Below are 13,037 nucleotides of genomic sequence, written 5' to 3'. Positions count from 1 at the left end.
TGTGGTATGGTGTGTTAAGCGAGTGGCGAAGACCATTTGCGTTATTCATTTTATTTTTTAGTTATTTTTTTTTTTAGATGATTTGAAGCATTATAAATAGTTTATAGCCTTCAACAGAAAAAAATATATATATTTGGAATTTGTCAAAATTCATTTTTTATATTTTTCTTTCCCTTTCCCATAGCCCGGCACACCTGCAGAGTATTGCTTCGATGTGGAGGATGACATTGCCAGGGAGTTAAAGATAGACTTGGTGGAGAAACTCTTTGCAATGGACACGGAATCAAAGACCGCATTCTCCACACAGGTATATACATATTACTTATAGCGCTACGATAGCTCTGCTGGCAAACACCTAAGTATTCTGATTGCCTGTACTGTAGACATACACTTGATTATGTAATGCTGGACGGATTTGGAAGCGGGTACTGTAGAGAGTCGGCACGACTGTACATGTGATGGTGTCAGGAAAAACAGTCCTTATGTTCTGATATGTAAGCTCCACTATGGGTTGTAAGTGTGAAGCGTGTCCATGTACAGAAGCATCTAGTGCAGAATGTAGCTGTGTGGACATGGGTAGAAGCATCTATATATCTGTTGTGCATGTGCAGTGTATAGATGTGTGAAATGAAGCTGCACATAGGCCAACTACTTGGTTGGCTATACTGTATCTTTGACTTTTTGTCCTCTAACATTCCAGTTTTGATATTGGCTGAAAACATTCTGGATTTGGTACAGTAATCTACCCAGTGTGAATTAATGCTGGTGGTTCTTCCTCTTAACAACGTTTCTCATCCTGTGTGTAAGAGTCCCATTGCTGTTCATTGTATTTTGACCATGTTTTCCTTTTTAATTTCTACTCAGGAAACCGATTTGGATCTGGAAATGTTGGCTCCTTACATCCCAATGGATGATGACTTCCAGCTGAGGACCTTCGATCAGCTTTCCTCCTTGGAGAGTGAATCTGCGCACCCCCAGCCGTTAGGACACATAGCCAGTCTGTTTCAGCCAACCAGCACACCCATCACTACCGATCTGAAACCAATCAGCACCGAGGCAATGAGCGACCCCAAGACCATCATTGTCCACTCCCCCTCCCAGGTGATGAAAGAGGTGCCTAGCGCCCCGCCATCGCCTTACAGTGGTAACCGGAGTCGCACAAGTTCTCCTGTAAGGATGGACAAAACGTCAGAAAAAACAGACAGATCCCGCCCAGGAACTCCAAATATACAAAGTCCGCTAAGCAAAAGGTAATTGCCTATTCCGCAGCTAACAAATTATAGTCTTTGAGTTAGACTAAAAATTATGTAGTTTTACGTATGAGGTAATGTGTGCTCATGTTCAAATATATCGAGAAGTTGCTGGGCGGTAGTGTAATGTTCTGCCGTAGCTAAGATGACTAATGTTGTGGTGAACCTGCTTGGTTTGGAAAGGGGTAGGAGATCAGAAGTAAGGCTCTGACACTGTTCTGAAAGCACTGTTCTATTAGGGGTCAGCTGTTCCGTTCTGCAAAAAACGGAATGCACACGGACGTCATCAGTTGTTTTTTTGGCGGACTACAAAATACATACGGTCGTGTGCATGAGCCCTCATACACCAGGGGTCTTGGTGTGATGTGAACAGAGCCTAACTGCCTGCAGAAATTAACTTATGGCTTTTCTTTGAGTTAATCTAAAAATTGCTGCTGACAGGAGTATTCCAGGACATTTAAATGTAAGGCAGATAGCATGGGATGTGCTAAAATAACAGAAGTCATATTAGTCCCCACTGCTGTAGTATCTCTGTAAATACTGCAAGCGCAATAGTACCAGGGATAACCGAGATGAAGGCCTTATAAATTATTGCCAGTACCATGCTTGGTTATAAGGCCGCATTTACACACAGCAGAAATGCCTGCAAATCCAGGCAGAAAATACACAGCGTAATATGGAAAAGTATCCACAAATAATTTGCGATGTGGATGCCAGTCAGATGTTTATGTGGATTTCACCCTTGCAATGCATAGCGTAAAATACATGGAATAGTCGCATGTAAAATGTGTGGACCTGTTGCAAAATTTGCAACACGGTTGGTATTTTTTTCTGTGTTGTGTGGACGTACCTGCTAATAAACATCTCCCTCCTCTCCCTCCCCCCCCCCCCCCCCCCCCAGATCTACAGTCCAGGACGAGGACATCAGTCCAAAGATGATAGCGTTACATAATGCCCAGAGAAAACGTAAAATTGAAAGTGATGGCCTGTTTCAAGCAGTGGGAATTGTAAGTTTTTATTTTCTTAAACTTGGCCATGAAAGCCTATTCATTTCCATTAACTAAAAGTAGCAGAAATAGGCAATTTGGTACAGTGAACTATTTGCATAGTTTTCTGTAAGCCTTGCCTAGTACGTATGAGCCGACAATTACATGTGACAACTTTTTTTTTTTTTTATTCAGGAGACTCTGTTTCAAACGAATGTTGACCCAGGGCCGAGCACTCCTCTGTTATGGAAACGTGTCAAAGGCGATGACCAGGACCGGCCAACTAAGGCTGAGCAGAGAACAATTCTCCTGTTGTCCACAGGTATGTTCTATGGCAGGGATGCTCAACCTGCGGCCCTCCGGCTGTTGCAAAACTACAACTCCCAGCATGCCTGGATAGCCTAAAATAGCTGTAGACTATCCAGGCATGCTGGGAGTTGTAGTTTTGCAACAGCTGGAAGACCGCAGGTTGGGCATGCCTGTTCTATGGTATTTCATCACACAGGTGACTAACTGTTGGCTACAGTGAAATGTCACGGCTTCTGGAAGAAAAAATTAAATAAAATAAAAATCATTGTAAAGAATCTTCTCACATATATATATATATATATATATATATATACGGAGCACTTACCAACAATACCGCATGACACATAACACTGAATATATTTTCAGTTAAAGGGGTTCTCCGGGAATACTGGGTTTTTAGCAAGTACCCGAGCATGCCTCTCAAAACAGAAGATTCATACTTACCTGCTCCCCACCGCTCTGGTCTTCCTTGCTGAGTCCACGTTCTGGTCCTCTCAATGTTGACATCCGGCGCTGCATGGGAATGGTCATAGCTCTGCTGCAGCCAATGACTGTCTTCATCACTGACTTGCTACTTGTGACCATGTCTCCTGCTGAAGGCAGACATTGGCTGCAGCAGAGCAGGTGACCATGCAGCTCCGGATGTAAACACTCTGGGGACTGGAGCATGATAGGCAGCACAGAGGACTGGAGCAGAAAAGTATAAATCGTCTCTTTTGAGAGGCAAACTGGGGACACTTGCTAAAAACAGAGAACCCCTTTAAAGGGAATCTGTCACCACGATCTTGAACTATTATGTGAAGTAATGCATGATTAGCAGTTCAGATAAGCTATGTTTAATTTCCTATCTCTCCCCTACCCCCTCCATTGCTCTGCTGTCAGAGCTGTACTGAAATACATTGTCGGGACTGCTGCGCATGTGCTCTCCATTATGTTAGCACAGCAGTCCGGACTATGTATTTCATTGCAGCTTTGAGTGAGGAGAATAGGGGAATGGAAGGGGGCAGTAGAAAAAGAAAACATGTGCAGTACGACACACGAAATACTGCAGATAGCTCAGAACTCTGGTAACTGATTCCCTTTAATGAGCTTCCCTCCAATACTAGAAAGGGACCTTGTGGTTTCAGTAAAGCTCATACATTGTGCAATGAAGTTGTGCAATTTTTTTTTTAAGTCGCAGCTCTTTAGCAGACTACAGGTGGAGATTTTGGAAGAAGTGAGGATTTGATAAGTCTCATTATACAGCAAATAACCTTTCTTTGCTGATTCCCTAGTGAAATCTTCTCGCAAATTGGCGTGGTAGTTCACATTGTTGCAGATGTTCCTGCTATGGAGTCCAAGCTTGCATCACATTAAAAAAACTGACTTGGCAGTTCTTGCCGTGGATTCTGTGCTGAAACGGCAGCAGGTGACCCACAAGCAGATTAGCCCAAATAAGTGAGGCTAAGTGCTAAAGCCACGTTATGTCAGACTACAAATCCTCAATAGAAGTTTGAGGGTCACCCTCGGATTTCTACAGAAGATTCTGCAGCAGTTGTATGAACATGCCACTTATACCTGTCAGTTCTCCAATATGCCTTGAAAACTTTGCTGCTGTTTGAGGACAGAGTAGCGTAGTAGACTGCATTGTCCTGTCCTCCCAAAGAAATATGTGGACGTAAAGTAGATTAAATGTAGTCAAAGGTCTATGTTATTGGACTACATTTGGTCCATTAAAAGGACACCTGTCAGCAGATTTGTACCTATGACACTGGCTGACCTGTTACATGTGCGCTTGGCAGCTGAAGGCATCTGTGTTGGTCCCATGTTCATATGTGCCCGCATTGCTGAGAAAAATGAGGTTAATATATGCAAATGAGCCTTCAGGAGCAATAAGGGGTGTTGCCGTTACACCCAGCGGCTCTGTTCTGTCTGTAACTGCCGTGTCCTTTCAATGTTGATTGACAGGGCCAGGTGTGATGATGATTTCACTGTCAAGTGGAGAGGGTGCAGCAGTTGCAGAGAGAGCAGAGCCTCTAGGTGTAATGGTAACGCCCCCGTTGCTCCTAGAGGCTCATTTGCATATATTAAATCATCATTTTTCTCAGCAATGCGGGCACATATGAACCTGTGACCAACACAGATGCCTTCAGCTGCCAAGCGCACATGTAACAGCCAGTGTCATAGGTACAAACCTGACAGATGCCCTTTACAGTCCATGGATACTCAGAGGAAAATTGATTTTGATACTAACATTATATATATACACACAATTGATGTACAGCAACACTGATGTGAACAGGCCTTTAAACACACATTTGTTCAGGATTTTTGGTTTTGCCGATTCCTGAATACTTACTTTTATCCTTTTTTCTTTCTAGACATGGCCAGTCGATTGCTTGGGCAGTCACCAGATGGCACCAGACTTCCTCAGCTGACCAGTTACGACTGCGAAGTGAACGCCCCCATCCAAGGAAACAGGAACCTGCTACAGGGAGAGGAATTATTAAGAGCTCTTGATCAAGCAAACTGATCCTCGCTTTCTTCCACTTCTGGACACTTGTAAACCTCCACCACCCAAAGCAGTGTATTTATATTTTCTAGATCTGATATTAGAAGCCTGTCTACAATACCGCATTACTTCAGTTAGCGCCGTCTTCTCCACCATTTTTATTTTATTTACAGAAGGAACCTCTTTCAGCTCCATTTATACAAATACATACCAGTATGCTACTTAACAATATATATTAACTCCGCGCGCACTTTCTGTCCTCATTTTTTTATGCTGAAAGGAAGACAAAAATTCACAAAAACAAATCCAGACTCAGTGGCTTCCTTTGTTATTCCATTAAAAGTTCAGTTCATTTTGCTCGGTCTCCATGTTGCCCTGACCTCCTCCTACGTTATCCTGCACAGAAAACAATGCTTTGCCAGCGGTGCATTGTAGTCACGATCGCACAATATATATTTTCTTAAGAAAACAAGAAATACCAGCAAGTTCTTCATGCAATAGATGTGATGCATTTTTAATGTTTAGTTTATATATTTTTTTGTGTTGGATTCTTTTTAGTTTACCGTATATTGTCTAAAAAAAACAAAACCAAAAAAAATCACTAAGGCCTGATGTTTATTACCATTGTTCCACCTGTTGTAATGTAACCAATGGCTATGGCAGAAAATGGAAAAAAGCTTAGAGATGTAATCACCACAACCTTTTTTGAAGGTGGGTATCTACCGGTAGTAATATCTAGTTGAAATAGAGAAAAAAAAAAATATATATACTCTTTCGTAAGAGATGTTAATGTAGCAGATTGTATGACAGCTCTGAAGCTCGTTCTCGTAAGCCTCCATGGCAGGTTTGTAACCATATGAAATGTACATGTTTACCGCCCACTCGTGGTGTAGAAATTCAAGCTCACTTAAATTTAAATAAAAAATGTAAAAGGTTTGAAAAAGAAAAAAAAAAAAAAGTAGAACGGCATCATGTTTGCTTGGTATTTGATTTTAAGCACTTTTACCATCTTCTAATTTTGCCTATGAAGTTCAATTAGTAAAAACCTCTTTTTAGAATTTTTTTATTTTTTTTATTTAGAGGTTGTCGTAGTTGTAACTCTCAGCATCTGCTCAGTGTGATCGTACGTTGCAGACTGTGCAAAATGTAATTTTTTTTTTCCATAATAACTTTTTTTTTTGGCTGTCTGTGGTTGGATCTAACACTAACTGTATTGTTTTATGACATCAATAAACATTATACGTGGACCAGGCCACACATGCGAGCAATCTGTCTTACGTTAATTGTGTCAATTAAAGATGTACGTTTAGGGTACTTTCACACTAGCGTTATTCTTTTCCGGCATTGAGTTACGTCCTAGGGGCTCAATACCAGAAAAGTACTGATCATTTTTATCCTAATGCATTCTGAATGGAGAGCAATCCGTTCAGGATGCATCAGTTCAGTCTTTGACTTTTCAGGACGGAGATAATACCGCAGCATGTTGCGGTTTTATCACCGGCCAAAAAACAGAACACTTGACGTTTTTCCGGTGTCATCAGGCAAAATGGATCCGGTATTTTCACATTTTTAAAGGTCTGCACATGCGCAGACCGGAATACCGGATCAGTCAATATTGACTGATCCGGTATTCCGGTCTGCGCATGTGCAGACCTTTAAAAATGTGAAAATACCGGATCCATTTTGCCTGATGACACCGGAAAAACGGATCAAGTATTGCAATGCATTTTTCAGACTGATCAGGATCAATGACATGCGTTTGCATGCAGTTTGCCTGCTAGAATCAAACAACGCAAGTGTGAAAGTACCCTAAAGATGTATGTTTAGATCTGTGAATGGGAGATTCAGGGTACCTGCACACTGGAGTGGAAGGGAGAAACAGAAATTCTGAGCAGATTTTCATCTGAATGTCTCTGCGTCCCCTCACCAGATTCTGCATGTGTTAGTGTCCTACATGGATATAGGGACCTCCCTGCAAATTGCAACTCCATATAATTACCCAAACGTATCATAGTTTGTAAGGCTGAAAAAAGACGTACGTCCATCCAGTTCAGACTGAAGACATGGATGATAGAACTTCATCCTCTCAAGGCCTATAAGGCTCCATTCACACGTCTGCAATTGTGCGGACCCATTCATTCTCTATGGGGACGGAATAGATGAGGACAGCACACAGTGTGCTCTCCGCATCCGCATTTCTCGCTGCTGATCTTCCAGTCCGCAGCTCCGGAAAAAAAGTAGAGCATGTCCTGTTAATTTCTAACGATAATTTGTTTTCCCTTAGTCCTAACAGTGGCACAGAAGGGGTATTCTGCCTCCCGTGGACTGGTTAGGACAGGTGGAAATTTATTGACAAATGAAAGTAATTAAATAATTAACAAGACCCTCCTACCCCAATAAATAGGGGGATCAACCCCAGTCCCCTTGTGTAGTTACAAGCAGAAAAAAAAGGCAACACTAAAGTATAACTAAGGGGGGGATATTTGTATGCCACTGTTAGGACTAAGGGAAAACAAATTATCGTTAGAAATTAACGATTCCCTTACATGCTAACCAGTGGCACAGATGTAGATTACCAAGTAGAAACCCCCCATGGGAGGGCTCTCGTGCCTGGCAGAAGATAATACGGTCCGGCCAAATGAGGAATAGCTATCTATCCTAGAATCCACTCTATAGTGTGAGATAAAAGTGGAGTGAGAACTCCAGGAAGCCGACTTACAGATGACATCCAGCGGAATCTAGCTTCTTTCTGCAAAGGAAGTAGCCACCGCTCGAGTAGTGGCTCCGAACCCTGAGACGCATAAGATTCACGAATTGCCTCTTTGATCCATCGACTGATGGAGGGTTTAGAGCAGGGATGTCAAACTCGTGGCCCTCCAGCTGTTGCAAAACTACAACTCCCATCATGCCTGGGCATACTACAGCTATCAGGGAATGATGGGAGTTGTAGTTTTGCAACATCTGGAGGGCCATGAGTTTAACATCCATGGTTTAGAGGCTTTCCTACCCTTGTGGGTACCGGAAAAAAGGATAAGGAGGTTTTTTAATCCTTCCTAAATACCTTGGACCGTTCCAGGTAAATCCTGAGATATCTCGAAACGTCAAGGGTATGGAGCCCCTTTCTCCTGAGGAGGGGAGAGGAGCCAAAACTGGAAGAGAAATCACCTGGTTGATGTTGCTGAACTTGGGCACCTTTGGAAAAAAGGTGGGTAAAAACTTGAGCAGCACCCGGTCTTGCAGGAACTTGGTGTACGGCTCAAAAGCAGAAAAAGCTTGGAGTTCCCCAACTCGTTTTGCAGAAGTGATGGCTAATAATAAAAAGTAATTTTCCAGCTTAGAAACTTGAGCTCCACCTCCTCTAAGGGCTCAAAGGGGGTAGATGATAACCCCCTGAGCACGACCGTTAAATCCCATACCGGGATAGGTTTAATTATCGTAGGCTTTAACCTTGAAGCTCCCCTAAGGAACCTCTTGATAAGGGGTTCTTGAGAAATGGAACTGTTGAGACAGGTCGAGATTGCAGAAGTTTTCACTCTGAGGGTCGAAGGTGACAACCCTTTATCCAGACCATTCTGCAGTAACTGGTAGGATGGTAGGTATGGACACATCTGGGGATGACAGTTGTCAACTGCAACACGAGAAAATCTTCCAAATTCTTGAATAAGATCTGTTGGTAGCCTGCAGTGCAGTGCTCTAGGGTTCTCAAGACAGACCCCGATAGCCCTTCTATTCTCGGAAGGGACTGATCAACCTCCAGGCTGTCAGGTTGAACATTTGAGGAGGTCTGAGTGTCCCCCGACACCAGTACACTCTCTGGGGGAAGCCTCCAAAATTGCCCCCGACTCATTTGAATGAGTTGGGTAAACCAAGCTCTTTTCAGCCAGTATGGAATGATGGCGATGACCGACGCTTGGTCCTGCCTGATTTTCATCAATACCCTCGGAATCAAGGAAATTCGAGGGAAGATATAGGCCAGCCTGAACCTCCATGGGATTGACAGTGCATCTATTGCCACTGGGTTGTCCTCCCTGTAAAGGGAGCAATACCTCTCCACCTTGGTGTTGAACCTCGTTGCCATGAGATTGATCTCTGGCATTCCCCACATGAGCGTTATCTCCTTGAAGATGTCTGGATGGAAAGACCACTCCCCGGTTGGAAGACCTCGGCTCTGGCAATATGCTATCATATTGTGAACTCCACGAATGTGGACCGCTGATAAGTGGGTGAGGTTCAATTCTGCCCAATCCAATATCACACCTATCTCTCTCAGGAGACTTTTTGATGTACATTACAGCGGTCATGCTGTCTGACTGTACTCTCACTGCTTTGCCTTGAATGCAGGGAGCGAAATGAAAAAGAGCTAGCTTGATCGCCCTGATTTCTAGGAGATTCGATGATAATAACTTCTCCTGAGGTGTCCAGGTTCCTTGGACTGTCTTGTCTAGATGTGCTCCCCAGCCTGCTAGGGATGCATCTGTGGACAGTATGATCCACGAGGGTCGGATCAGGGACTTGCCGTCCTCGAGACGGGTCCATCATCTTAGAGAGGACCGGGCACGATGAGACAGGGAGTGCACAGAATTTAGTCCCAATGGACTGTGATTCCACTTGGCTAGTACCTCCGATTGTAGCAGACGTAGATGCTATAATGCCCAAGGAACCGCCTCTGCGGTTGATGACATTAGTCCCAACATCCTCATCAAAGTACGAATGGTTACTTTCTGAGGTACTGAGAGAGAGCAGGCTGAATTCTGAACAGATGGCCTTCTTTCGGGAGTAAGATGAATAGTCATTTCCACTAAATCCACCAGGAACTTCACTGAGGTAGCTGGGACTTGTCCCAGTTGATTATCCATCCTAACTGGTGGAGGAAGGCTACAGCCCACTGAATGCGTTAGGACAGGATCACTTGGGAAGGGGCTCTGAAGAGCCAGTCGTCCAAATAAGGAATTATGCTCAGACCCTGAAGTCTTAGAGCTGCCACCACGGAAACCACCACCTTGGTAAATGTGTGTGGGGCCGAAGAAATTCCAAACGGGAGGGCCAAAAAAATTAAGGTGTTTCAAGACTCCTCTGATTTGCACCGCGATCATTAAAGGGAGTCTGTCACCAAAATTTGACAATATAAACTGCTTACGTGGCGCTCTAGCACAACTACACAAGATTCCAATGGTACCTTTGTTGTATTCTTCTGACTTTCACCAGCTGAAAAAACATAGTTTAATCTATATGCAAATGAGGGCTCGCAAGTGCCCAGGGGCGGGGTTCTTGTAGGTGCCCAGGCTGCTTTGCCTTCTTTTCATATTACCCCTCCCCAGCCTCTTGCTGGTCCAGCCCTATAAGGCTGTTTCATCATCCCAAGTACCAGCCGAGATCCGGCGCGTGCGCAGTTCACCGCCGGCCCGAGCATGCGCACTACAATGCCCATTGTGGGGAGCGACATTGCTTCATGTTGTGCGCATGCGCCGGCGGACCGGAAGCAAGCAGGGAGACTGGATGCAAGCCAAGCAAGAGAAAGGTAAGTATATCCACATTGAAGTGCGCATGCCCAGGCCGGCTGGTACTTGGGATGATGAAACAGCCTTATAGGGCGGGACCAGAATGAGGCTGGGGAGGGGTAATATGAAAGGAAGGCAGAGCAGCCTGGGCCCCTACAACAAGAACCCCACCCCTGGGCACTTGCGAGCCCTCATTTGCATATAGATAAAACTATGTTTTTTTAGCTGGTGAAAGTCAAAAGAATACAACAAAGGTACCATTGGAATCTTGTGTAGTTGTGCTAGAGCGCCACGTAAGCAGTTTATATTGTCAAATTTTGGTGACAGACTCCCTTTAAGAATCTTCTGGACCAAGGATGGATGGGAATATGGAGGTAGGCATCCTTGAGGTCCAAGGTTGCCAGAAAATCCCCTGGCAAGAGAAGATTGGTCACTGACTGGATAGTTTCCATCCGGAAATGCTTGGGTTTGATGAACTGATTGAAGTATCTCAGATCTATGATCATCCGCCAGTCTCCGGTCACTTTGGGTACCAGAAAAGCTGGGGAATAGATACCTGCTCCCTGATCTTGAAGAGGCACCTCCTCTAGTTCCCCTTTCCGAAGATACTCCAGAACGTAGTTCTCCAGAATTCTCTGTTTGCTGGATGGAAGCAATTTTGTTTGAACAAACTTGTCTAAAGGGGGACTGTCCAAGTCTACCAGGTATCCCTCAGATATAATACAGAGAAAATGTAGGCGACTGACTAGGGGAATATGGGGAGCAGGGAGTTCTGGAAATCCAGTCAGATTGGCAAGGTACCAAGAACCTCGAGGAGGCCCGCAATCAGAGCGTCAAGGACTTCTTGGGGGGGGGGCTTAGAGACTCTGGAGGATCTTCCCCCTCTACGGGAGCCCCAATCTCTTTGGGCTTTAGACTGAGGTCTCGAATTGGACCCATACTTCTTGCCCGACCAGGAAAGGACTGTTGGGGAAACGCATAGTTGTCCTCCAGGACAATCTGGCAATCGTGGCACTGAAGATGACTTGCCAGGATTTTTCCTGCCAGGATCCCGATCGCCGTCCTCAGTAGACGACATGGCTGCCAAAAGAGAAACAGAATTAACTGTTGCGTTAGGAGGAGGAAAGGAAATTCCAAGCAAGAAGGTCTTTCACCCAGAAAAAAAGCACAAGCTGAACAGAGGAACCCGCTGAAAGTAGAAATAAAAATATAAATGCGCTCCAGGAGGCTGATTGACCCTGAAACCGGCTTTAAATAGCCTACCTAGCACCAAAAATAAGCTCAGCCCATATGGGGCGGCTTTAGCTAGCACTAATTACCCTAAAGCTTTTAAAAGTATTATTAATTTAGGGGAGGTTAGATTGCCACAAGAGGCGAGAGACGGAAAATCTATATTATAATATAATATAAGAAAAGGAAACTTTGACCGGGAGGAAGTACAAGAGAGGAAGTGACGTCCACTGACGTCACTCCCAATATGGCGGCGCCCACCGGGACAACGCGGGGCCGCCGAAACCCGACACAAGCGCACTGCCAGAGGATCGGCAGCGCGCGTACACACGCGAGAGCCCCTCACGGACCCTCCACAGAGAAACAAAAGGTACCGCACAGTAGCACGGCCCAAAAAAATCACCCTGGGATAAGGGGTAAGAGCCTGCATAAACATAGAACAGGGGTCCCCCCCAGGAAGGGAAGGGGGACCTCCACCCGTCCAGACCTATCCGAAGGACAGAAAAAAACACAAGGGGACTGGGGTTGATCCTCCTCTTTATTGGGGTGGGAGGGTCTTGTTAATTATTTAAATTACTTTCATTTGTCAATAAATTTCCACCTATCCTAACCAGTCCACGGGAGGCAGAATACCCCATCTGTGCCACTGGTTAGGATGTAAGGGAATAGGTATTTCTATGGGGGTGCCGGCCAGGTGTATTGCGGATCCATTTCATGATTTGTTGCACTTTGCATTGATGTTTTTGACCCTGTATCTTCAACAGGTGAAGTGCATGGATACCAAGTGCTAAACGGCATTGCCAAAAACCAAAACACAAAACCAGAGAAATGAGTTTTGCGACGTCACACCCTACTGCTACACTTTTACCCCAGGGTTAACCAGTTGTCATGTTTGAGTCCTATTATAGCCACCTGATGAAACCAGTCTTATTCTGTGTCCAGGCCATTATTACATACAGTTTCCTACTCCTTAGGGCCCAGTAATAGTCCATTAACACTTGGGGGATCAGTGGCATATGTAAAATATATATTCCTATGTTCCTAAAGGGGTTGTCTAACTTCAGCAAATGGCATTTATCCTGTAGAGAAAGTTAATACAAGGACAGGGATTTATCAGAGGGGGCTCCCATTACATTTTGTGTTTGTCATGAAGAAGGACCCTTATGCTATAGAGGTCTGAAACGCGTCACTGTTTACACCTTGCTGCATGAAAATTTTAACCGCTGGAATAAAAAAGCCACGTATTTGCACCTGAACGGAGCTGGACCTTTCA

General features: G+C 44.5%; 1 protein-coding gene across 1 annotated transcript in view; it reads left to right on the top strand.

Annotated features, from left to right (window-relative positions):
• Positions 1-6,291, top strand: part of HIF1A (hypoxia inducible factor 1 subunit alpha) — a 43,322-nt gene extending 37,031 nt beyond the window's left edge. The window contains exons 11-15 of the mRNA XM_044271834.1: positions 185-307; positions 865-1,250; positions 2,152-2,257; positions 2,432-2,558; positions 4,906-6,291. Coding sequence (XP_044127769.1) covers positions 185-307; positions 865-1,250; positions 2,152-2,257; positions 2,432-2,558; positions 4,906-5,057 — 894 coding nt within the window. The 3' untranslated portion in view covers positions 5,058-6,291. The remainder of the gene's footprint in view (positions 1-184; positions 308-864; positions 1,251-2,151; positions 2,258-2,431; positions 2,559-4,905) is intronic.
• Positions 6,292-13,037: the final 6,746 nt, after the last annotated feature.

This window comes from Bufo gargarizans, chromosome 11, assembly GCF_014858855.1.
Source record: "Bufo gargarizans isolate SCDJY-AF-19 chromosome 11, ASM1485885v1, whole genome shotgun sequence".
NCBI classification, from domain to species: domain Eukaryota; kingdom Metazoa; phylum Chordata; class Amphibia; order Anura; family Bufonidae; genus Bufo; species Bufo gargarizans.
The sequence above is the reverse complement of the archived record's forward strand: the minus strand, read 5'-3'. Positions and strand labels throughout refer to the sequence as shown.